Source organism: Aquarana catesbeiana, linkage group LG13 (assembly GCF_042186555.1).
Source record: "Aquarana catesbeiana isolate 2022-GZ linkage group LG13, ASM4218655v1, whole genome shotgun sequence".
Lineage (NCBI taxonomy): Eukaryota > Metazoa > Chordata > Amphibia > Anura > Ranidae > Aquarana > Aquarana catesbeiana.
This window is the reverse complement of record NC_133336.1, coordinates 80,834,354-80,859,855: the sequence shown is the minus strand read 5'-3', so window position 1 is coordinate 80,859,855 and position 25,502 is coordinate 80,834,354. Positions and strand designations below refer to the sequence as shown.

Below are 25,502 nucleotides of genomic sequence, written 5' to 3'. Positions count from 1 at the left end.
GAAAGATTCCTGAGAATGTCATCAAGAACAGAACCTAATAAGGCTCTAAAGACAACCCAATATATATTGAATTCAAATTGAATAATATATTGAAAAATGTAAAAGAAAAGGTCAGCCCGGAGCTTATGGAACTTAGGGAACCAAGATGTGAGGGATCCGCGGGTCCCACATTTTATCAAACGTTTTAGAGTTATTATGGAGTATACGAGTGAGTTTGTCATTGACCATTATCCAGTTAAGTTTTACTCTTGACATAATCCAGAGGAATAATCAACTGTTTCCAATGCCTAGCAATAGTGATCCTCGTTGCCAACAGTATATTTGTGATCAACTTCACGCACTTCCTGGGCACTTCATCAGGAAATTTATGAAACCGAGCAACCTCTGGGGATCTACAGATATTCACCCTGTCACTGAATTAATTAAATTAAATATCCAAAACCTAGTCACAAGTGGGCACTGCCACCAGATATGATGCATTGTCCCTAACTGACCGTTAAAAACAGGCAATGTGGATGGATGCATTTTGGCCACCCGAACAGGGACCAGGTACAAACGCATAAGTGTTTCAGGACTAGCTTTAATTAAGGTTGTATTGATGGAGACTTTAGATAAAGCGTAGGAAATATCCTGCCACTCAGACCAGTCAAAAGTAAGATTTGGGTCCTTTTCCCATTGATTCATATAGGAAAGTTTTGAATTTGATTCAGTGAGTGAGGCATACACCACTGATACTTGTCCCCTCAAAAAGAACCCTAGCCTAGCAAGACAACTCCAAAGTAGGGATGGGCCAAACGGACCCCTGTTCGGTTCGCACCAGAACTTTCGAACAACGTGAAAGTTCGGACCTGAATAACGAACCCCATTAAAGTCAATGGGACCAGAACGTCAAAAGTGTCCATTTTGAAGGCTTTTATGCAATTAATTGGGCATTCAATGGTTATAGGGGTCCGGATCCTGCCCTGGGGGACATGTATCAATAAAAAAAAAAGTTTGTGAAAAACATCATTTTTAAATGAGCAGTGATTTTTTTTTATTTTTAAAGTGAAAGCATAAAAATGAAAAAATCCTTCCAATATAGTGCCTGGGGGGTCCCCTTAGTCTACCTGTAAAGTGGCAGATCTGTACCATGTCTAGAATCTGCTGAAGCAGTAATTGCATTTATAAAGCCAAAAAAAAAAAAAAAAGCAAGCTGCCTTTATTTTGCTCAGCAACAGCTGGGGAGCCAGTGTGTATGATGATGCCACAATGTATTGCACTGGGAACAAGATTAGAGATTTTTTGGATACATTCTGGTGTCACTTTGACTTTGTATAGAAATAACGGGTGTGTAAAGATTGGTCTTTGGGTGTCAGTGGCGCCTTCCCTCCATAACCCTATAGAGGTAAGCTTGATGAAAACAAGAATTGGCCTTGCTGTAAAAAATTGCAATGATATGCACCTGTCAAACACGTGCTGAAAAATTGGTCTTTGGGTGTCGGTGGTGCCTTCCCACTGTAACCCTATAGCAGTACTCTTGATGAAAACAAGAATTGGCCTTGCTGTAAAAAATGTAAATGATATGCACCTGTCAAACGGGTGCAGAAAAATTACTCTTTGGGTGTCGGTGGCACCTTCCCACCGTGACCCTATAGAGCTACTCTTGATGAAAGCAAGAATTGGCCTTGCTGTAAAAAATTGCAATGATATGCACCTGTCAAACAGGTGCAGAAAATTTACTCTTTGGGTGTCGGGGCGCCTTCCCACTGTAACCCTATAGCGGTACTATTGGTGAAAGCAAAAATTGGCCTTGCTGTAAAAAATTGCAATGATATGCACCTGTCAAACAGGTGCTGAAAAATTGGTCTTTGGGTGTTAATTGTGCCCATGAAACCTGTACCAAAAACATTCTTCCAGATGAAAAGTTAGGCAGCCTCAAAGTCCTGCAGAGATTCCACATCCCAAAAAGACTTAATCAGTGATATCGGCATCAGGGGCTTCATAGCTGGTAATCCAGGACTGATTCGTTTTTATAAAAGTCAAATGGTCCACGGTGTCTGTGGACAGACGCATTCTATGATCAGTAACGAAACCTCCTGCAGCACTGAATGCCCGTTCTGTACACAGTCTCGTTTTTTGTTGTTTTTAGGCAGTTGCGTTTAACCTCGTTTTTCCAAAAGCAAAAAAATGGGTTCAGACGCAAAAGTTTTCCACGTTTCAGATGCTAAACGCGGGTACCGCGTTTAGCTGCGTTTGCGTTTATAAGTGTTTTTAAAGGAACATTTTACAGCCCGAATTTGGGGCCCCATATCTCGCGGCCACTTGGTGCTAGGAACCCCAAATTTGGATATGTTGTAGTGCTAGGTTCACTGTGTTTGCACACCAAATTTGGGGTTCCTAGCAAATGTTATTCTCTGCTGCAGAAGTGCTTGACATTTTGGGGTAGGGTCTGGAGCACCTTGCACCCAGCCCCCAGTTACCCGACCTTTCCTTTTGAACACTCCTAGTAGCTTTTCCTATGGTATACCTAAAACCTACAAACCAAAGTCTAGATCATTTCCGATTCTTCAAGGGAACTCCAATATCTGGGCCTTCGTGATTCAAGTCACCAAGGAAATAGAGTCCACTAATTGGCAGCATGGTTCGGTACCTACTTTATCAAAAAACCTCAAACAAGCACTGCGGAATCTTAGTTCCAACAAAAACACTGTGGTAAAGCCATCGCACAAAGGGGGTAACCTTGTCATCATGGACACGGACCAATATGAAAGAATGTGTTACGATATCATCCTGAACAAGACCTGGTACAGATCTGTCCCAGTATCTCATGTCAATTACTATGCGACTAAATATTGTGACATCATAGCAAGGGCCAGAAATAAAGGCATCACAGACCAAAAAACTTTTGAATTCTTGAATATGACCAACTTTACTACTACATTTTATGCACTACCAAAAGTGCACAAAAATTTGTCTTGTCCCCCGGGCTGTCCCATTATATTTGGGTGTGGCTCTTTAACAGTAAAAGCGAGCCAATTAGTGGATGAATATTTGTACCCACATGTTAAGGGCTTATTTTCATATGTAAAGGATACTATCGAACTACTAAAAATCACAGATGGATTGGTGCTGCCCCTGGGTTGTTGGTTGGTTGCGATAGATATTGAAGCCCTTTATAATTCCATACCGCATACAAGGGGGGTTGAGGTCATACGTGAATTTTTAGATGAACGTGATATTGACTCTCAGAAATACAATGATTTTGTTGTTGAACTACTGAGCTTTATCTTGACCCATAACATTTTCATATTCAAGGGTTCCCACTACCTCCAGGTACAGAGAGTTGCTATGGGGGCCAAATGTGTCCCCTCTTATGCAAACCTGTACCTGGGGGGTGGGAATGGGATTTGTTCTCGGATGAATCCAGATCGGCAGAAATCAGTCAGATACTATTATGGAACTGTTATATTGACGATGTTCTGATGGTTTGGGCAGGATCAAAGGAAAGTCTATTGAAATTTTTGGAGAGTCTGCAAATGAACACTTATAATCTCAGATTTACTTATGCTTTTGATCAGTCTAGAATTACCTTTTTGGACGTGGAAATTTTTATCAATGAGTCAGGGGCACTATGCTCCACCCTATTTAGGAAACCATCAGTAGGCAATGGTTTACTACATGCCACAAGCTCTCATCCTGAGAGACTAATCAAGAGCATACCGTTGTAGTAAATTTTTACACATCAGACAAAATTGCACACAGCATGAAGACTTTCACAGGGAAGCAAATAGACTGCGTGATCGACTCTTGAGCAGAGGTTACAGCAGGACATGCCTAAAGAAGGCATTCAACAGAGTGAATTGCCAGAACAGACATGCCCTGCTGTACAAACCTAGACATGAGAAAACAACAACACCAACACGTATCATAACAAAGTTTAATCAACAACATAGAAAGATACGGAACATCTACAACAAATTTTGGTATTTGCTGACAGCAGACCAGAAAATTTCAAGGTTTGTTAAACCGTATCCGGAGATCAAGTACAAGAGGTCCCGGTCACTACGTGACATTCTGGTGGCCAGTCACTATCAAGATATAGACACAGCTAGACCCCAAACACCTGGCACTTACCGATGTGGTAGGTGCAATTTTTGCGCCTTCATCCTTGAGGGAAGAAATGTTGTACTCCCGGACAATACAACATGGACCCCTAAATACAGGACGAACTGTCAGTCAGTGGGCTCAGTCTATATAATGAAGTGCTTCTGCGGAGCCTTCTATATAGGGAAGACGAAACGTCCTCTATACTGTAGGATTAGGGATCACGTCTCTTTAATTGCAAAACACAGGACGGAGACACCCATCAGTCGCCATGTAGGATTATACCATAATTTCAATCTCAAAACCATTGGCTTTTTTAGTTTGGAACATTTACCCCAACAGGAACGTGGGGGCGATCTGGATAAGAAGTTATTACAGTTAGAGACCAGATGGATTTATTCACTACAGGCAACTCGGCATCCGGGGCTTAATGAGGGAATCGGTTACAAACCATTTTTGTAACTGGCTCGCCTTCCCCCCCTTTTCCCCATCACAAATTTCCCCCCATTTGCCTTGTCTCTCACTTTGCCCTGAGAGTTTGGGGATCTTGTTTTGTATGCAGCGGGCTGGGTTCGGAGGGGATCCTTCCGACACGCAATTGCCAGTTTCTTCCCTCTTATAATGAGGTACTGTTATTAACTAATATGTATTATACATTGTATGTAAAAAACATTTATTTGATGGCTTTGATTTTGGTAGTTGATGTAAAATATCTGTAAGGAGATATATCACACACATGTGACAAAATTTATTATATTTTTTTTTTTCTTTCACAATACACTAATTTGTGCTGTGCTGCCCACCCTGGCAGTCCCTTCTTTTTTCGGCCTTAGATCCCCGTACGGACGCCCGAGGGTGTACAGCGGGATTGGTATATTTTTTCCCCCTTTGTTGGGGCTTCCATATTCTGCTGTATGCCCGCCCTGTGGGTGCATATGGGTTACAGTATCCTGTGTATACCCCCTACACAGCCTGCGGACACTCCCCATCTCTAGGCCGTGTCTGCACTGCAGGTGTGGGGTGGTGTCTCATAGCATGCGCCGGCAGCTTTTTACATCCGACTTCCGGGTCACTCTCTGTGCCTCCCGCACCCTCATTCTAGCGTCCGCGTTGGCGTCATTACGCTGTGACGTCACACGCCGTAATTTGGCACCAACGGGGGGATATTTAAGCCCATCATGGCGCCGGTCATGATGGGAGTCTCTGGGAGCTCGTGTGTCAATGGGCGGTTGTTACAGGTAACTTTAATGCTCCAGCTAGTAATATGCTAATTCCCTTTAATATGGATTAAAGCCTGTATACCATGGCTGAGCCCTTACTACCTTTACAATAGTAACTCAATTTCTCTTTTTCCTTGTTTGCTGTCTTTTTTGATAGATTTGACCTTGCAGCTGCACTTTTTGGCTGTTGGATGTGCTGGCTGATCACCCTTTTGTCTTGCTGTATATACCTTTACTGTCTCGCGGTTTATTATGACCGCTGGGCACCGAGAGTTTTTGAACAGTAGGTATCATTACCGGTTTCTGTAACTTCTTCAATACAAGTGCAGTTTACGTGCAGCTATATCAATTTGAGGACAATCCTTTTATTCCGTCCATATGAGCTCCCAGCGAATACTCTATCCAAGTTTTCTCTACTCTAGGGGTGAGTTCATGTTTAATTGAAGCCTGGTTTGAACATGCCCTCCCCCCATTTAAATCCTGTAAATTTTAAATACACGTTATGTGTTACAGGCACCATTGTGTGACTCTGGACAAAAATTACATCTCCCCCTACGGAAGATCTGGCCATCTTGGGACCAAGGTTTGGACAAGCATTGCCAAATTACCTGTGAGCAACATTGTTTGAGTACACCCTCACACCCCATAAGGTATGGGAGGTGGAATGCCCTCTCTTTCTCCCCCCACTTTTTTTTTTGTCATATATGTGTTGATAATAAATAACGAAAAATATCATGTATTAACTTTGTATTTTCTCTTTTTTTCTTCTCATACACCAAGGGCTGGAAGAGTGTATGTTTTTATGGTTACTAAATAAAGCATTATGTCCCTTTCCTAATGAAGCCACATCTGCGAAACATGTTGAAAATTGTGGACATGATACCTATTTATATATATGTAATTACAGTCTGTTTCGCTGTCATTTAATAGGCAAATGTGTATGTACCTATGACTGTGTTATACACTGTATTTTTCACTTTTTATAAACTTTTTGAAATAAATGATTTAATTTTTAGATTCTAGCATGTTCATCCTTTATGTACCCTAAAAGTCCTCCATCTCCATTTTTTGCTTCTTCTGAATTCTAGGGATGTTGGTACTATACTATGTCAAGAGTCTTGGAACTGAATTCTGCCCATTTATTTAGCCCTTGTAATAGGAATATGGCATGATTGGCCCTCTTTACAGTGAGATAATGTGAAGAAGACCCCACGTCTCACCTCTAGGCTGGGAAGCCTGAAATAAAAAAAATAAAAAAAACAAAAAAACGATCTCGGCTTCCCAGTCGAGGTGGCGCCGTTTGTTTGAATGCAGAGGCCTTCGAACGATCATAGAGACTTCGGCGACCATCTGGTCCGCCAGAAATCTCTATGATAAACATCCGGGGCCGGCAGATCCAGTCTCCGACTCACCTATGGAAACGGTGAGTCGGTAGAAGCACCAGAGGGCGGCGGGAGGGGGAGGCACGTCCCCTCTTGCCACTCGTAAGAACGATCAAGCGCCGGAACAGCCGCTATGATCATTCTTATGGTGTAGGGAATCGCGATATCTGAATGATGCCTGTAGCTGCAGGAATCATTCAGATATCACCGCTCAAAGTCAAGGACGGCCGGCGGGCGGGAATCAGTTAAACTGGCAGTAACGCACACAAAACAATATGGCGTTAAACTGGCAGTAACGCACGCAAAACAATATGGCGTTAAAATGGCAGTAATGCACACAAAACTATATGACGTTAAACTGGCAGTAATGCACACAAAACTATATGACGTTAAACTGGCAGTAATACACACAGAACTATATGGCATTAAACTGGCAGTAACGCACAAACCTATATGGCGTTAAACTGGCAGTAACGCACACAGAACTACATGGCGTTAAACTGGCAGTAACGCACGCAAAACTATATGGCATTAAACTGGCCGTAACGCACACAAAACTATATGGCGTTAAACTGGCAGTACCTCACACAGAAGTAAATGGTGTTAAACTGGCAGTAACGCAATCAAATAGGTGTTCAACCGTCATTACACTGATGCTATCTGAACTATCCCTACTCTAGCTATACACTAATGTCAAGATTACTGACACATTCTCACTATACTACATTAAAACTATATGAGCTGTCCCTACACTAGCTGCACACTATGCAAAGCTGAATGATGTTCCTCCTCACTACACCCACACTATCCCTAGACTGCCACTAAACTAATATTCTACACTGACAATTGAAGCAAAATAGCACAGTATAGCACACTAACAGATAGCACTGAACAGAGCCCTGTTCTATCTCTCTCCATGCCAAAATCACACTGAAAATGGCTGCCATTGAAAGAATACTTTTATACTGTGGGGCGGGAATGAGCCATGATTGGATAAAGTCATGATGAGAGTGTCCCATCATGATTCTGACAGTGCTCTGTGTCCTGATTGGCTGAAGCTTTCACTGCTTCAGCCAATCAGGGCTTGCAAAGCACTGTTCAGCGCCACAATGCATTGTGGTCAGTTCGGGGGGGGGGGGCGAACAAACGGTCAAACGACCCGTTTGTTCTGCTGTTCGCCAAACAACCGAACAAAGAAAGTTCGGCCCGCGCTTATGCTCGGGCCGAACCGTTCGCCCATCCCTACTCCAAAGTCGTAAATGTAAGAGGCCCAACTATTAGATTAGAGTTTACATCTGACAAAGGATGCAATTTGATATCAGAATATTTTGCTAGAAGGTATCTGCATCTTGTCTTTAAAGTGTTGTAAAGAGTATATTTGGTCTCCATTAAGGTAATCACCAATTCTTAATAACCCCCTATTAAACCACCATTAAAATGATTTCGGTACCAACCCAGGTGGGAACTCCGGGTTGAAGAAGATAATAGCGAATGACATGTGTAGGAATAAGGATTTACGGTAATGCACTCTGTGACATGCTGTTTTTTTAACACAACACAATCCTTCCACTTGTGTATACTGCACTGTGTGGTGCCTATTGTAACATTCATGACAGGCGCTGAAGAGCGGTTATGAGGCTTTAAAACAGCTGAATATATGGCGCTTAAACACATGGTGTTGATGCACATGTGAACAACCCATAGACCATACAATAGAGCCATTTTATCCTGTTTAAACCCTAACACATATGTTTATTCTCTTATTTCATGTGAATCTCTGTGCTAGCTATGGTTTATTTGCATTATATTGTCTCATGCATAGGGGGTTATTTACGAAAGGCAAATCCACTTTGCACTACAAGTGCAAGCTACAAGTGCAAAGTGCACTTGAAATTGCACTGAAAGTACACTTGTAAGTGCAGTCGCAGTAAATCTGAGGGGTAGATCTGAAATGAGGGGAAGCTCTGCTGATTTTATCATCCAATCGTGTGCAAGCTAAAATGCTGTTTTTTATTTTCCTTGCATGTCCCCCTCGGATCTACAGCAACTGCACTTCCAAGTGCACTTTCAGTGCAATTTCAAGTGCACTTTGCACTTGTAGTTTGCACTTGTAGTGCAAAGTGGATTTGTCTTTCGTAAATAACCCCCAGTGTCTTAAATTATTTATACTTTGCATCACATTAAAACCAGCAAACTTACCTTCCCTCTCCTGGATTGGCTGTTTCAATACAGTCAAAATGTCCATTATCCCAAAACTTCTCTATTACTTCCCACCCTGGTGTTCCAGGACCCCTCCTTTTTTTCTTAAGCCTTCTTCAAAACCAAACTTTTTTTTATTTGGGCTTACAAACCCCCACGGGTCCACCACCCTACTTTCTACAAGTACAGACTTTGGGAAGGTTTAGGGGTACCATACGTAGCTAAATACTATCAAGCAGCACAAATATCACAACTCTCTATGCTACATGCCACCTCAGATGCTCCTCCTTGGATATTTTTAGAAAACTGCAATAACATTCCTTTTTTGGCTCTGCTGCGGTTCCCCATAAATCACACTCACCTCTTCTGAGCCCCCAGATGCAGCATAGCATGTGGGACTACCTCCGCCATTCCCTCCTTAGCGTGCCAATCTGTAAATATTCCTTTTTCTTCCAGGATGGGAGCAGGTGCCCGCATTTACATGGTGGACCACCCATGGGATTACGCACCTTCACCACTTCCCAACCTCCCACAGCTTTCCCTCTTGGGCCTCTCTTCAAGAACATTATCAGGCCCCCACTTTGAAACAGTATCAGTACTTTGAGAGTCTGCGCAAAATCTGTAACAAGTGTCAGATTTTAGAGTTTCTGTTTCAGAAAATCTTCTTTGAACATATTGCCTTCATTCTCCTGGTTCACCAAGACTTATCTCCCATCCTATATGCTTCCTTGAACTCTTAAAGGTCCCTTGTCCTCATTGTCATATGTGACTAAATAGGAGCGAGACTCTATGACCCCTGCGGAATTGGAGGACTAGAGTGAAGTCTGTTGAACATAGCAAAGTGTTCGTTCATTATGCGTATCTGCATATAAGGTTCTCTTAAGGTGGTATAGGATACAAGCCTGAATAGCTCCTGCCAACCTTACCTATGAAAGGTGCTTCCATAGTTGTGGTAAACGTGGGGATATTCCATATGTGGACGTCCTGCCCAAAACTAACTACATTTTTGTCCAGGACTTTTGAGTTACACCAAACCCTATTCCACCTAAGTATCCCTAAAGACATGAAATTAGCCCTCCTGCATCAACCTATTCCTAGCCTTTCCTCACATCAATAAAAACTAGCCCCATATCTGTTTACTGCTGCTAAACAGACGATAGCTTACACATGGGAAAAACTTCTGTTCCCTTTCATGCAGCATAAATACATTGATCAATGAGAAAACGATCAGTATTCTTAAGAATAACCAAAATCTAAATTCCTCAAAGTATGGGAGCCATGGCTTGCTTATGCTTTACCAACTCTGAATTCCCCTTAAGCCTACCTCTAATGATTATCTCTCAGATTTGCCATCCTGCGAGGTTCTGTTTAAAATGACACTACAATTATGAGTCTGGTATAAAGCATTGCAAAGTTATTTACAAATGAAATAAGGTGTTTTTTGTCCCAATTTTGCACTTTTTTAAAAAAATGGAAAATGTGTAAATGTATGATAAATGTGTAAACATATTAACAAACAAAACATAAACAGTTTAAATATTATTTGTTAATAAAATAGAAACAAACAAAGCAGCAGGAAAACATTTTTTTTTACTTGTCAGGTTGCTCTAACTGACATCAGATCTAAGGACATCCCTTTGATCTGCAGATGAATGAACAGAATGATACAAAAGTAACAGTATGTTATTTTGTATTTTTGTGTCTGACTAGTGTTATTTATAAACACTGATTCAGACTGCTTTTTTGACAGCTACAGCTGCCGACACCACCTCTGACTATATAGTAATGCCAGCTTTGATTAACCTTTTTGACAATTTTATACTGGGAGGGAAGGGGTCCCAGAAGCATGTCCTATATACAACGGTGAAGTGTTTTTTTTTTGTTTTTTTGTTTTTTTAGGTGTGTGTGTAGCACACCCAAAGTCTGCAACTAGTTAAACATCAAGAGAATTTTCTTTCGAGCATTGACGGCTGTCTAAACCTAGGTCATTTGCTGGTTGAAACGATGTTTGAATACAACTTTACTGATAATGTGGCCTGTACATGAGCATACTTTTTGCTGTTACCATATTATAAAACCCCAAAAATAATTTTAATTGAAAAAGTGCAAATTTTGCTACAAAATTTATTTGCCTAATAGGAAGAGCACAGGCAGCTACACCATCAAATATTACAAAAAGTATTAAATAGTTTTTTATTGAAAGTGTTTTACAAAAGGTAAAGTGAAACATAAACATAAAAATAAGGCCTACAGCCGGCCTTGCTTGAATCATCTAAGAGTAAACAAAGTGCAAAACCGCAACGCAGATGGCATACAACCCTAATTAGAAATGACTACAATAGTAAACTGTAAAGATACACACTGACCATTATAAGATTACCAGTAGGAATTTGCATTAACGTTAAAAGCTTTTAAGATAAAAAAAAGGGGGGGGGGGGGGACCCAAATTGGGAATGACAATATAGGCTATACAGTGGGGGAAGAAGCGAGCATCACTATGAGGGAAACCCCTCCTCCACTCGCCCAGCCTATAGGGGCAGGGAGAGAATAGCGAATACCAATAAACACAAAAACATTGTCCTCTAACCATACATTTAAAAAGCACTTTGCTTAAAAAAGAGACACAGGGAAAGGGGGCTTTCCAAGCCCAACCACCCTCATGGAATAGATGGAAAGAGCAGATGGGGAAGAAAAGATGGGGGGGGGGGGAGTAAAAAGAAGAAAAGAAAAAAACTAGAGGAAATAAAAGAAATCAAGATCTCCACTCCGTCTGAACCTCCGACACCCACCAGAGTACTCCCTATACAGGAGTTTGAAGATATTGAATCCAATATCCAACCCTTTCAAGCCAAACAGCAGTATCATGAAGTGTAATAACCAGCTTTTCATTAACCGCTTCCCGACCGGCTCCTGTACATACAGTCAGGTCCATAAATATTGGGACATCGACACAATTGTAATAATTTTGGCTCTATACACCACCACAATGAATTTGACATGAAAAGGAACAAGATGTGCTTTAATTGCAGAATTTTTAAGGGACCAAAAGTAATGGGACAGATTAACAATCATGCATCAAACTTTCACTTTTTAATACTTGGTTGCAAATCCTTTGCAGTCAATTACAGCCTGAAGTCTGGAACACAGACATCACCAGACGCTGGTTTTCATCCCTGGTGATGCTCTGCCAGGCCTCTACTACAACTGTCTTTAGTTCCTGCTTGTTCTTGGGGCATTTTCCCTTCAGTTTTGTCTTCAGCAAGTGAAATGCATGCTCAATCGGATTCAGGTCAGGTGATTGACTTGGCCATTGCGTAACATTCCACTTCTTTCCCTTAAAAAACTCTTTGGTTGCTTTTGCAGTATGCTTTGGGTCATTGTCCATCTGCACTGTGAAGCGCCGTCCAATGAGTTCTGAAGCATTTTGCTGAATATGAGCAGATAATATTGCCCGAAACACTTCCGAATTCATCCTGCTGCTTTTGTCAGCAGTCACATCATCAATAAATACAAGAGAACTAGTTCCATTGGCAGCCATACATGCCCATGCCATGACACTACCACCACCATGCTTCACTGATGAGGTGATGACACTACCACCACCATGCTTCACTGATGAGGTGGTATGCTTTGGATCATGAGCAGTTCCTTTCCTTCTCCATACTCTTCTCTTCCCATCACTCTGGTACAAGTTGATCTTGGTCTTATCTGTCCATAGGATGATGTTCCAGAACTGTGAAGGCTTTTTTTAGATGTTGCTTTGCAAACTCTAATCTGGCCTTCCTGTTTTTGAGGCTCACCAATGGTTTACATCTTGTGGTGAACCCTCTGTATTCACTCTGGTGAAGTCTTCTCTTGATTGTTGACTTTGACACACATACACCTACCTCCTGGAGAGTGTTCTTGATCTGGCCAACTGTTGTGAAGGTTGTTTTCTTCACCAGGGAAAGAATTCTTTGGTCATCCACCACAGTTGTTTTCCGTGGTCTTCCGGGTCTTTTGGTGTTGCTTAGCTCACCGGTGCGTTCTTTCTTTTTAAGGATGTTCCAAACAGTTGATTTGGCCACACCTAATGTTTTTGCTATCTCTCTGATGGGTTTGTTTTGTTTTTTCAGCCTAATAATGGCTTGCTTCACTGATAGTGACAGCTCTTTGGATCTCTCATTGAGAGTTGACAGCAACAGATTCCAAATGCAAATAGCACACTTTAAATGAACTCTGGACCTTTTATCTGCTCCTTGTAAATAGGATAATAAGGGAGTAACACACACCTGGCCATGGAACAGCTAAGTAGCCAATTGTCCCATTACTTTTGGTCCCTTAAAAAGTGGGAGGCACATATACAAACTGTTGTAATTCCTACATTGTTCACCTGATTTGGATTTAAATACCCTCAAATTAAAGCTGAAAGTCTGCAGTTAAAGCACATTTTGTTTGTTTCATTTCAAATCCATTGTGGTGGTGTATAGAGCCAAAAAGATTAGAATTGTGTCGATGTCCCAATATTTATGGACCTGACTGTAGTACTAAAATGGAAGTCAGCTGTCCCCCCTACCCTGTCCTCATGGAAAAAGCTAATCAATACAATGATACCCCTCTATAAAGCAACATATTTGTCCCGAGGATGCCCCCAAAAATATGAAAATATCTGGCACCTGTGGACAGACTCTGAGTCTACGACGGATGATCAGCCCATTGGGGATCGCCCTGGTTAGATACCCTCCATGCTTACCTGGCCCTGTTGAGTTCTGAGGTCCATGCCCCAGGTGGTCTTAGTCCAGAGGTCATATGTTCACACTTAATCCTAACTGTTCTTGTGAAGTCCAGCTCAGACAAAAGAGGGAGAGAAGTAGTCCTGCAGGAACAGATATCTCCTGCCATCATCATACCATGCGAAACCTGGGTACCGATTTTGTGGTTGTTTTGTTTTTGTTTTTTTGTCTTTTGTTTAGTTAAAATGTTTAGTTTGATGGCTGCTCTTAGAAGTCCTGTGCACATATTTCGTGATCTTCTGCGAGAACTACGCCACCTGCATGGCCCAGAGCGCTACAAAAACACTGCTGCATGCAAATACATTCGGGAGCAATTCAGAAAGTACCAGTGACACTACCAACTTGAGACGGATGAGCTCTGGTCTTTCTGATGCCTTCTGGCGATACTGAAGCCCTTTCTACCATCTGTCCATATGGTCTTTTGGGAGACCTTAATTCCCTGAGCTTGGTGAGACCAACGTATTGGTCTTTCTATCCGGTAAGGAGCCAATTTATTCACCTTGGGTGTTCCGTTTCTCACTGGATAAGGGATTTTCTCCTCTCATCACGGAAACATATTCCCACTGATGGATTCTTCTCTTTTGGGACTTTTTTTTGAACATTTATATTTTTGAATAACTCTTTTCACCACAATCATTTTGATATTGCACTTGTGAATTTATAAATCTATTTTTGACATATTTGTTTTGAAATGGGGCTCATATGCGCACATCAATCTTGTTATAGCCTCTTTCAATTAAGTGATTTTCACAGCACGAGTTATTTTTACATTTGTTGGTGGGGTATATTCTCACAGCACTGATATATATATCCATTTGTGGGGTTTATTAATATACTCACTGGTATGGTATATGTGATTATTATTTCAATTTTATTTCACTCCACCAAGGCATTCCATTAGCATTGGCAATTTTATATTTATTTATTTTACTTTGTTGTATATTTTGGTTTTACCTTATATATAGCGCTACGCTAATAATATTTTTGGATTTAATTTTGGGTTTTGTATTTAACTCCTGGTGTGGCTGCTCATCTTTAGATTTTTCGTTAAATCTTAGTTTAAATATCAATTTTTAGCGCAGCATTTGGCCATCGGCCTTTTCTTTTTAGTTTAGAGATGCATGGTGAGTTGTACACTGTTATGCATATGGCTATGTGCACCAATTGGCCCAGGGTATGCCCCAAAGGCCCTGTTTTTTACTTTCACAGTGAAAATTTTCAATAAACAGAACTTTAAAAAAAAGAAAAGTAATAGAGGGAAAATCTTCCAATGGGCACACTAGTTCTGGTGACCTGGGGGTCCCAAGAAATTCCCTTAATTTGCAGGGATTTGCTCTCACTTCCTGTTTAACTATGGGACAGGAAGTAAATGGAAATCTCTACAATGGGACACAGATGGCGAAAAAAAATCTTACAGAGGTTATAACCCTTTCTTACACCCTGTGCTACTCCACCTTCCATTTGAGGATGCCCCAGAGATGCTCAATAGGGTTTAGTTCTGGAGACATGCTTGGCCAGTCCATCACCTTTACCCTCAGCTTCTTTAGCAAGGCAGTGGTCGTCTTGGAGGTGTGTTTGGGGTCGTTATCATGTTGGAATACTGCCCTGCGTCCCAGTCTCCGAAGGGAGGGGATCATGCTCTGCTTCAGTATGTCACAGTACATGTTGCCATTCATGGTTCCCTCAATTAACTGTAGCTCCCCTGTGCCGGCAGCACTCATGCACCACCAGCCCACGACACTCCCACCACCATGCTTGACTGTAGGCAAGACACACTTGTCTTTGTACTCCTCACCTGGTTGCAGTCACACACACTTGACACCATCTGAACCAAATAAGTATATCTTGGTCTCATAAGACAGGACATGGTTCCAGTAATTCATATCCTTCATCTGCTTGTCTTCAGCAAACTGTTTGCGGCTTTTCTTGTGCATCATCTTTAGAAGAGGCTTCCTTCTGGGACGACAGCCATGCAGGTCAATTTGATGCAGTATGCGGAATATGGTCTGAGCACTGACAGTCTAACCCCCCACCCCTTTAACCTCTGCAGCAATGCTGGCAGCACTCATACGTCTATTTCCCAACGACAACCTCTGGATAGGACGCTGAGCACGTGCACTCAACTTCTTTGGTCGACCATGGTGAGGCCTGTTCTGAATGGAATCTGTGCTGTTAAATCACTGCATGGTCTTGGCCACCGTGCTGCAGCTCAGTTTCTGGGTTTTGGCAATCTTCATATAGCCTAGGCCATCTTTATGTAGAGCAACTATTCTTTTTTTTCAGATCCTCAGAGAGTTCTTTGCCATGAGGTGCCATGTTGAACTTCCAGTGACCAGTATGAGAGAGTGAGAGCGATATCACCAAATTTAACACACTTGAAACCTTGTAACACTAACGAGTCACATGACACTGGGAGTAAAAATCGCTAATTGGGCCCAATTTTGACATTTTCATTAAGGAGTGTACTCACTTTTGTTGTGAGCAGTTTAGACATTAATGGCTGTGTGTTGAGTTATTTTGAGGGGACAGCACATTTACACTGTTATACAAGCTGTACACTCACTACTTTACATTGTAGCAAATTGTAATTTCTTCAGTGTTGTCACATAAAAAGATATGATAAAATATTTGCAAAAAATGTGAGGGGTGTACTCACTTTTGTGAGATACTGTATATCTAACATTGATCTATATCGATTTTTTTCTTTATTTTTTTGTAAAGAGAGGAAGATGCCATGTATCTTTCTCTCCATTAGTAAGAGGAAGAAAAAACAGGGGTGGGGTCACGTTGACTGATGGCTGTGATAGCCAATCACAGGCTATCACAGTGATCAGATGACCTGAGACTGGGAGTCCAGGTTTGCCAAGTGTCAGCAAATTTTCTAAGAGTTTTCAAAAATCAGCGAATGTCCATTAGAGAAATTTTATGTCTGTAAAAATGTGTAATTTTTTTCAGGGAGGTTAGTGTTGGCTCAGCAAGTGTAGGAAAGAACCCCTTGACAGCTTGATGCAGCACCAGCAGCCACCAATCCAGGCAGCGTTTTGACCCAGCTGAGTATAATTCTAAATAGAAGCAGGCTGGAGCCAGCAGAGGAATGAGCAGGCGGTCACTTTTGCTGATCCTGTACCTCTAGTTCTGGCCTGTGGAGTGATCTCAACTGTGCTCCACCTGCTGCCTTCTCTGCATAGATAGGTAGTTGGAACCCAATGCTTGTCTGGCAGCAACAGCTCCTGAAGCCTGTGCCCACAGCTCCACATGCATCGCAGCTACACTACACTCTCCTCCTGAGTAACCTATCCTGCTCTTCTGCAACCGCAGTTCTTTATCAGGTATTCTCGAGAAGGGGGATTTGGGGGTAGGAATAGAGCACTGTACTGGGGGAGAGGGCACCCCTGTACTCTGCATTCTGTACGCAGTGCACCCCTGAACCTTGCACTCTGTATGTAGCGCACACCTGAACCCTGCACTCTGTACTTAACACACACTCCTAGTATTTATTGCCCCTTTAAAACGATCTCACTATTAGTGCAGGAGGTGATATTATTGCCTCCTGAGCATGTTTTTTTCCCAGCCAAATGGGAATTTTGCATTGAAATACTGTATCACAATGTGAGTTCAATGGGCAAGTTTGACGGGTGATGCTGTCTGTGAAACTTGACATGTCGAGGTTAAATTGCTGCACTATGAAGCCAAGCATCGAGGCCATGGCAACGTGCACACACCCAGGCAGCTGCTATGTTCATTTTGAGGTAGGTGGTCAGGAAGCGGTTCTGTTTAATCATCCTCTTTTAGGCCACTTCCATTATTAAAAACAATCTGGTCATGCCCATTGCTCTCTTTGGCATGCATAACAGAACTTGTTTTTAAAATGTATCCCAGCAGGGTGGCTGATAATTTGTCATGCTGTGTTGAGTTTTTAAATGTAAACCAGGGCAATTACTTGTCAGTGTTTGCAGATTGTGTGCATACTGTTTAAATATCAATTGTTTTCGTTTATAATAGAAGCTTTGACATTTTCAGGTTGCTAGTAAAAAAAAAAGTGCTGTCAGTAAAATTTCCATGTTCTGTCAGTAAAAAAAAAAAAGTTGCGGAAGGTTGGCAACCCTGCCCGGGTCCCGAACGTTAGTACAATACCCAGGGCTCTCGGTCAGAGCCCGATCTCTGTGCAGGGAGCGCGCTCCCAGGAAAAAGAGAGATACGCATATATGCAGACCCACGGAAAAAAGCCCAGTCCAATGAAGCAGCATATATTTATACCGTCCGCGGGAAGGAGTTGATGGGTTGCAGCAAAACACTTAATGCATTCCCACACCAAAAGCAATATACAGTGAGAAATAGTGTTGTGCTATAGATATAACACTGAGTAGCGTAACACTATTTTTCACTGTATATATAATTATATTCTACACCAGATATTGACAATTTTGTTAATAAAAACATGCATCATTCCTGTTCAAATAGATACAGCAGGTAAAATAAGTGGTACACACGTCACCATTTTTCTAGGTAAATATATTTCTAAAGGTGCTATTGACATGAAATTTTCATCACATGTTGGTAACAACCCATGCAATCCATACATACAGAGAGACCAAAACAAAGTTCAGAAATTAAGTTGCGTAATAAAATTGAATGACAAAGGGAAAAAGTATTGAACACATGAAGAAAGGGAGGTGCAAAAAGACACAAAAAGCCAAGACACCAGCTGAATCTATCAGTAATTAGAAAGCAATCCTGCACCATGTCAGTGCAAATTAATATCAGCTGGTTCAGTCCCAATTGATGGCCTCTAAAAAGGTGTCTCATTACCAAGGTATCACACAAAAAACATTTTATGATTGGTAAAAGCAAAGAGCTCTCTCGAGACCTTTGCAACCTTATTGTTGCAAAACACACTGATGGCATTGGTTACAGAAGGATTTCTAAACTTCTGAATGTTTCAATGAGAACTGTTGGGTCCATAATCCGGAAGTGGAAAGAACACCATTTCAACATAAACCGGCTATAACCAGGTGTCCCTCACAAGATTTCTGACAGAGGAGTGAAAAGACTTATCAAAGGAGTTGTCCAAGAGCCAAGGACCACTTGTGGAGAGCCTCAGAAAGCCCTGGAATTAGCAGGTACAATTGTTTAAAAGAAAACAATAAGTAATGCACTCAACCGCCATGGCCGGTATGCATGCTCACCATGCAAAACTCCATTGCTAAAAAAGCATGTTGAAGCTTGTTAAAAGTTTGCTGCACGACATTTAGACAAGCCTGTGAAATACTGGGAGAATATAATCTGGTCAGATGAAACCAAAATTTAACTCTTTGGATGCCATAATACACACCATGTTTGGAGATCAAATGGCACTACACATCACCCCAAAAACATCAAACTGTCTAACTAATAGAAAAAATTACAATCAGAACTCTCGCCAGGACCCATGGGTCCTCTTATTCTACAACATACTTTTGTCTGCTTCCAAGTATAGGGGAACAAAGCTACCTCATCTGCCAAATGCAGCCAGGTGCCTAAATCCTTAAATATTAAAGCTCCCAAACCACAGACGATAGCAGAATAGATTAGATTAATCTTATCAGCTCCAATCATAGACATTACTATTTTGTAAAAGGCTAACTACAGAACATTAGAAAAAAGTGTGCAAGTTTCCTTCAAACCTTTACGGGAGACAACCCCACACTTTGTATTACAATAGAACATATTAAACACTATATGCAGTAGTTTGAAGGAGGCCTACCAAATACGAGCTATAAGATAGCAGTTCACTTTAGACAACACAGAGCCTCAAAGCCGGAAGCCATCCTTCTTCACTTTACCTCTGGTTGCAGCCTCTCACCCATCATAATGCTGGCAGCACAGTGGCTAGCACTTCCGCCTAGCAGCACTAGGGTTGTTGGTTTGAATTCCAACCACTGCACTACCTTCCTGGAGTGTGCATGTTCTCCCTGTGCCTGCATGGGTTTCCTCTGGGTGCTCCGGTTTTCTCCCACACTCCAAGACATGCTGGTAGAGTTATTGGATACTGTCTAAATTGGCCCTATATAGTAGCTGTGTTTAGGTTTAGTAAGAGCTGACAAATTATTTTGAAGTAAAGCCTTCTATGCTTCACTGTTAAACCTAAAACTGCAAGACTGTACAAATAGAAGTGAAAGTAGTTCTCTCTGTAGTCTAAGAAGTGTAGTAACAAGTGCTTTAGAAAATAAACAGCTTGCTTACCCGCCCCCTACTCCGGTATTTTCTTTTAGGAACTCCTTCATCAAGGTCATCATCGCCGTTTGCATCATCATTTTCATCATTTTCTAGTACTCTCTAAGGGGGGCAAAAAAAAATAAGATTACACTATGAAACAAATCTAATAAGAAAAGTACTGTAAGAAATTTAAAATAAAAAAACCTCTAAGCAAAATAATACACAGGACCGTACATGTTCATACACACACTCAAATGTGGGAAAGGAGATAAAAAGTACTAAAATGGAATCTCCCCCTACAGCATTTTCTACTTCTTATGTATAGCACCAGTTTTCTAGCAATGTTTTTCCACTCTGAGAAAGATGGACATTCAGAGTACTGCTTTAGTTATGATACAAAATGGATACTAGCTTTTTGTCATACATTACGCCTGTTTTCTCGTCCTTCTTTCCTAATTTTGACAATATGTGGTTTTGTTCAAGCTACATTCTGCATATAAGAGTCACTGTGACCCAAAGATATATAGTTTTGAGTGGTAGCACACTTCCTATGTAATTGCTGATTTCACAGTCTATCTAATGGCATAATTATTGCGTTGTTAACACCCTAAAACGCCTACAAATGCTTAAAATGTATTAAAGGGGTTGTAAAGTCTCATGGTTTTGCACCTTAATGCATTCTATACATTAAGGTGAAAACCCTTCTTTGCTGCAGCTGCCCTCAGAGCCCACCCTTTTTCTTACCTGAACCCAACCGTTCGAGCGATGTGCATGAGCCCAGTGTCTTATCATAGAGGGGGATGGGCCCAATCAAAGCAGGGAAGTAACTCTGCATTGTCCCTGGGAACAATTCCCAAGGTGTATTCCAAGGTAGATGCCAGTCCGGATCTGCGGTTGATGGTACAGCACTAGCAAGTACTGGAGCATGTGGATCAAGTGCGCTGTGGTTATTTACCTTTTAAGAGGCTCCTGTGTCATCCCATGGGAGACCTGGCCCACTTTTCTGGGCAGGCCTCAGCATGCTGCCATCTAACTGCTCCCAGCAGGATGGGGCGCATGTGTAGGGGCTATCTTGGTACCTTCAGCTGGCTTATGCGGTTGATTGTGCGGGTGCCAATTTGCCCCTATTTGCCCCCATTCAGCCAGCATACGCAGATACCATTATCACTTGGAGAGCAATACAGAAGGATGCAACTGGCAGTTCCCTATCACAGCTCTCTCAGCTGGGCAGCCTTGTAGTGTCAAGGATAGGTGAAGCTCAGCGACATTAGGTTCAACTTCACAAGAATGAACCTCACAAGATGGAGTAAATCAGGGCTGCATTGCTTAGTGCCGGCTTCAGTCTTGGCCATGCTGGTGGTATACAGGGCTCCAGGGCTGACGAGCGGGGCTGGCAGCTTGACATCACCAGATAGGCAGGCAATGGGTATGGCGGCGCTCATTCCTCAGGCCATGAAGCGGCCATGTCAGTTGTGGTATTTATGGATCCGTGCAAGAGAGGCTCCTTATATGCTCGATTTACGCCTTCATCTTGTAGGTTTTTTTTACCTTGGAATAAATTGAGTTTTTTTTAATACTACACTCAGATGCTGCTGTCTCCTCCTTTGTCTTTCCATAGAGCTGCTTTCTGCTCTGACAGCTGGCTGCCTATAATAGAGTGTCCATCCAATCAGTCTCCCTTCAGAAACTGGACCGCAGGGCAGTTTTCAAACATAAGGACCCCAAACACACCTCCAAGACAACCACTGCCTTGCTAAAGAAGCTGAGGGTAAAGATGATGGACTGGCCAAGCATGTCTCTAGACCTAAACCCTATTGAGCATCTGTGGGGCATCCTCAAACGGAAGGTGGAGGAGTGCAAGGTCTCTAACATCCACCAGCTTTGTGATGTCGTCATGGAGGAGTGAAAGAGGACTCCAGTGGCAACCTGTGAAGCTCTGGTCAACTCCATGCCCAAGGGGGTTAAGGCACTGCTGGAAAATAATGGTGGCCACACAAAATATTGACACTTTGGGCCGAATTTGGACATTTTCACTTAGGGGTGTACTCATTTTTGTTGTCAGCAATTTAGACATTAACCACTTGCCGACCAACTGCCGTCATTATACTGTGGCAGGTTGGCACAATCCCGCGAACCGTTGTAGCTATACGTCGGTCCCTTTAAGCGGGATAGCAGGCGCCCGCACACACATGCTGCACAGCGGGGGTGCCGATGCTTGTGACCGGCGGTCGCGATGACCGCCAGCCACGAGCGATCATGGCCACTAGAGGCAGAACAGGGATGTGTGTGTATGTAAACACACACATTCCAGTTTTGTGAGGAGAGGAGAGCTACGAGCTGGGAACCACGATCTCTCATCTCCTATAGTCAGTCTCATCCCCCACAGTTAGAACACACACATAGGGAACACAGTTAACCCCTTGATCGCCCCTAGCGTTAACCCCTTCTCTGCCAGTGACATTTATACACTAATTAGTGCATTTTTTTAGCACTGATCACTGTATAATTGTCAATCGACCCAAAAATGTGTCAAAAGTGTCCGATGTGTCCGCCATTTTGTCGCAGTCGCGATAAAAATCACAGATCGCCGCCATTACTAGTAAAAAAAAAAAAATAACAAAAATGCCATAAATCTATTCCCTATTTTGTAGACGCTATAACTTTTGCGAAAACCAATGAATATAAGCTTTTTGCGATTTTTTTTTTATTACCAAAAATAGAAGAATACATATGGGCCTAAACTGAGGAAAAAAAATAACTTTTTTAAAAAAAATAAAATTGGGCTATTTATTACAGCAAAAAGTACTAAATATTGGGGTTTTTTTTCAAAATTGTTGCTCTTCTTTTGTTTATAGCGCAAAAAAAAAAAAAAAAGCCGTAGAGCAGATCAAATACCACCAAAAGAAAGCTCTAATTGTGGGAAAAAAAGGATGTCAATTTTGTTTGGGTACATCGTCGTACAAGCACACAATTGTCAGTTAAAAGCGCCGCAGTGTCGTATCGCAAAAAATGGCCTGGTCATTGAGCAGCCAATTCTTCTGGGGCTGAAGTGGTTAATGGCTGTGTGCTGAGTTATTTTGAGGGGACACCAAATTTACACTTTAATACAAGCTGTACACTCACTACTTTATATTGTAGCAAAGTGTCATTTCTTCAGTGTTGTCACATGAAGAGATATAAAATATTCACAAAAATGGGAGGGATGTACTCACTTTTGTAAGATATTGCGTGTGTGTATATAGATATATATATATATATATATAGTTTGTGTGTGTGTGTGTGTGTGTATATATGTATATATATATATATATATATATATATATGTGTGTGTGTGTGTGTCTTTTAAAGACCAACCTGTAGGTACAGTGCCTTGAAAAAGTTTTCATACCCCTTCAAATTTTCCACATTTTGTCATGTTACAACCAAAAACATAAATGTGTTTTATTGGGATTTTATTTGATAGACCAACACAAAGTGGCACATAATTCTGAAGTGGAAGGAAAATGATAAGTGGTAGACCTGCAGGATTCTGGCCAAAATGAGAATCACAATTTTTTTGCTTAGACTAAAAAGATCACGATTCTCGCGGCGTAAAATCTTTCATATTATACAAAAAGAAATTGGCCTAACTTTACTGGTTAGTTTTTTTTTTAATTCATTAAAGTGTAATTTTTTCCCAAAAAATTGCATTTGAACGACTGCTACGCAAATACAGTGTGACATAAAGTATTGCAACAACCACCATTTCATTCTCTAGGGCCTCTACTAAAATAAATATATATCTATATATGTGTATATATAGATAGATAGATATATATATCTATAGATAGATAGAGAGATATCTCTATCTATCTATAGATATATATAATGGTTGGGGGTTCCAAGTAATTTTCTAGCAAAAAAAAATTATTTTAACTTGAAACAAACAAATGTCAGAGAAAGGTTTAGTGTTTAAGTGGTTAAACTTCCTCTCATTGTATTCCTTTTGATCTATAGGACAAATAGTGACAATGTTTATACTTAAGTTCCACTGCTAAAGAATGTTGTGATTATTCTGCCTGGTTTTTTTTTTACGGCTGTCAACTTTAGCAGAGCAGAGAGAATTCTCTTCATAGAAAGAATCGGGAAATACTTTGTCAAGATCATAACTGGGAAAAAATTGCGATAACCATTCTTAACGATTAATCATGCAGCTCTAATAAATGGATTTCAAAATTTTTACTAACAAAAATCTGAAAAGTGTGACATGCATTTGTATTTAGTACCCTGTACTCTGATACCCCTAACTAAAATTAGTAAATAGAGTTCACCTGTGTGTAATTTAATCTCAGTATAAATACAGCTGTTCTGTGAAGCCCTCAGAGGTTTGTTAGAGAACCTTTTTTTTATCAAAAAGGGAGTTTATTAAGCCATGTTAAGACACAAGAAAAGCATAGCAAATAATAATATAGTCTTTCATCAGAGATACATTTATACAGTATAAAAATGTACAAATAAAAGAATATATAAAATAAAAAAAAAATCACTAAATGTACAGACCTCTTACTATACAAGGTGCATAAGGACATAAAAGTACTGACCAACCAAACCAGTGGCATTATCGTCATAACAAAATGGATCTTATAGAGAACAACCAATAAACAAAATCTGTGTACACATGTAAACACACGCACACAGATATATATATATATATATATGTATATATATATATGCCCACGTACATATACACGCACACAGACAAAGAAAAAGAACAAAAATAAAATTTAGAGAAAAGTACCAGTCTTGAAATGACAATATGTATATTACAGTAATACCTCGGATTGCGAGTAACGCGGTTAACGAGCGTTTCAAAATACAAGCTATTATTTTAAAAGAATCCTGACTCAGTTTTCGAGCAGGTCTCGCAAAATGAGGATGATTCAAGCCTCTACAGTGTGCAGTACCGCATTTGGCCAGAGGTGACTGTTAAACGAATTATCCGATTTTCCATTGACTTCTTTGAGGAAACTCGCTTTGATATACAAGTGCTTTGGATTACAAGCATTCTTCTGGAACGAATTATGCTCGTAATCCAAGGTATCACTGTATCTGCGCTTCTCATTTGGAGATTTAACAAATTAGTATACATCCTATACTGCCTAAACAGCATATAGCAGACTATAGGATGAGTGTTCTAAACTTGCAACAATCGGTCTAAATCAATGGGGATGGGGCTAGTGCTGGAGTCAAGCCAGGGTTGCCAAATGAAGTAGAATTGACTGTGTGCTCGCCTATGTTGATACATTAATTGTTCACGCATTAGAGGGAATTTACCTGATTGATCCATTGATTTACTGAGGAGACAACCACAGTCTAGCTATCGGTTTTCCCACTACATATAATAGCCTGATGATTGTGATATGAAATGGAGTAGGGTACATCTCCTCATCAATTGCCCCCAAGTTACAAACTAATGGATCAATTGGTATCTTCGCTGTTAGTACATTAGAAATCGTGTTTGTGGCCTCCTTCCAATATCTATGGAGTTTCGGGCATCTCCACAAAAAGTGGATCAAATCACCTTCTTGTTGCGCACACTTAGGACATAAGGGAAATTCTCTATGACCCCAGCGGAATAACTGTAATGGCGTATAAAAAGATCTATGTAAAAT

The 25,502-nt window shown here is 41.1% G+C and overlaps 1 protein-coding gene across 9 annotated transcripts in view; it reads right to left on the bottom strand.

Annotated features, from left to right (window-relative positions):
• DPF3 (double PHD fingers 3) overlaps nucleotides 1-25,502 on the bottom strand; it is a 458,181-nt gene that overhangs the window by 174,419 nt on the left and 258,260 nt on the right. For all 9 annotated transcript variants that reach the window (XM_073610451.1, XM_073610453.1, XM_073610448.1 and 6 more), the window contains one exon: nucleotides 19,879-19,971. In XM_073610451.1, coding sequence (XP_073466552.1) covers nucleotides 19,879-19,971 — 93 coding nt within the window. The remainder of the gene's footprint in view (nucleotides 1-19,878; nucleotides 19,972-25,502) is intronic.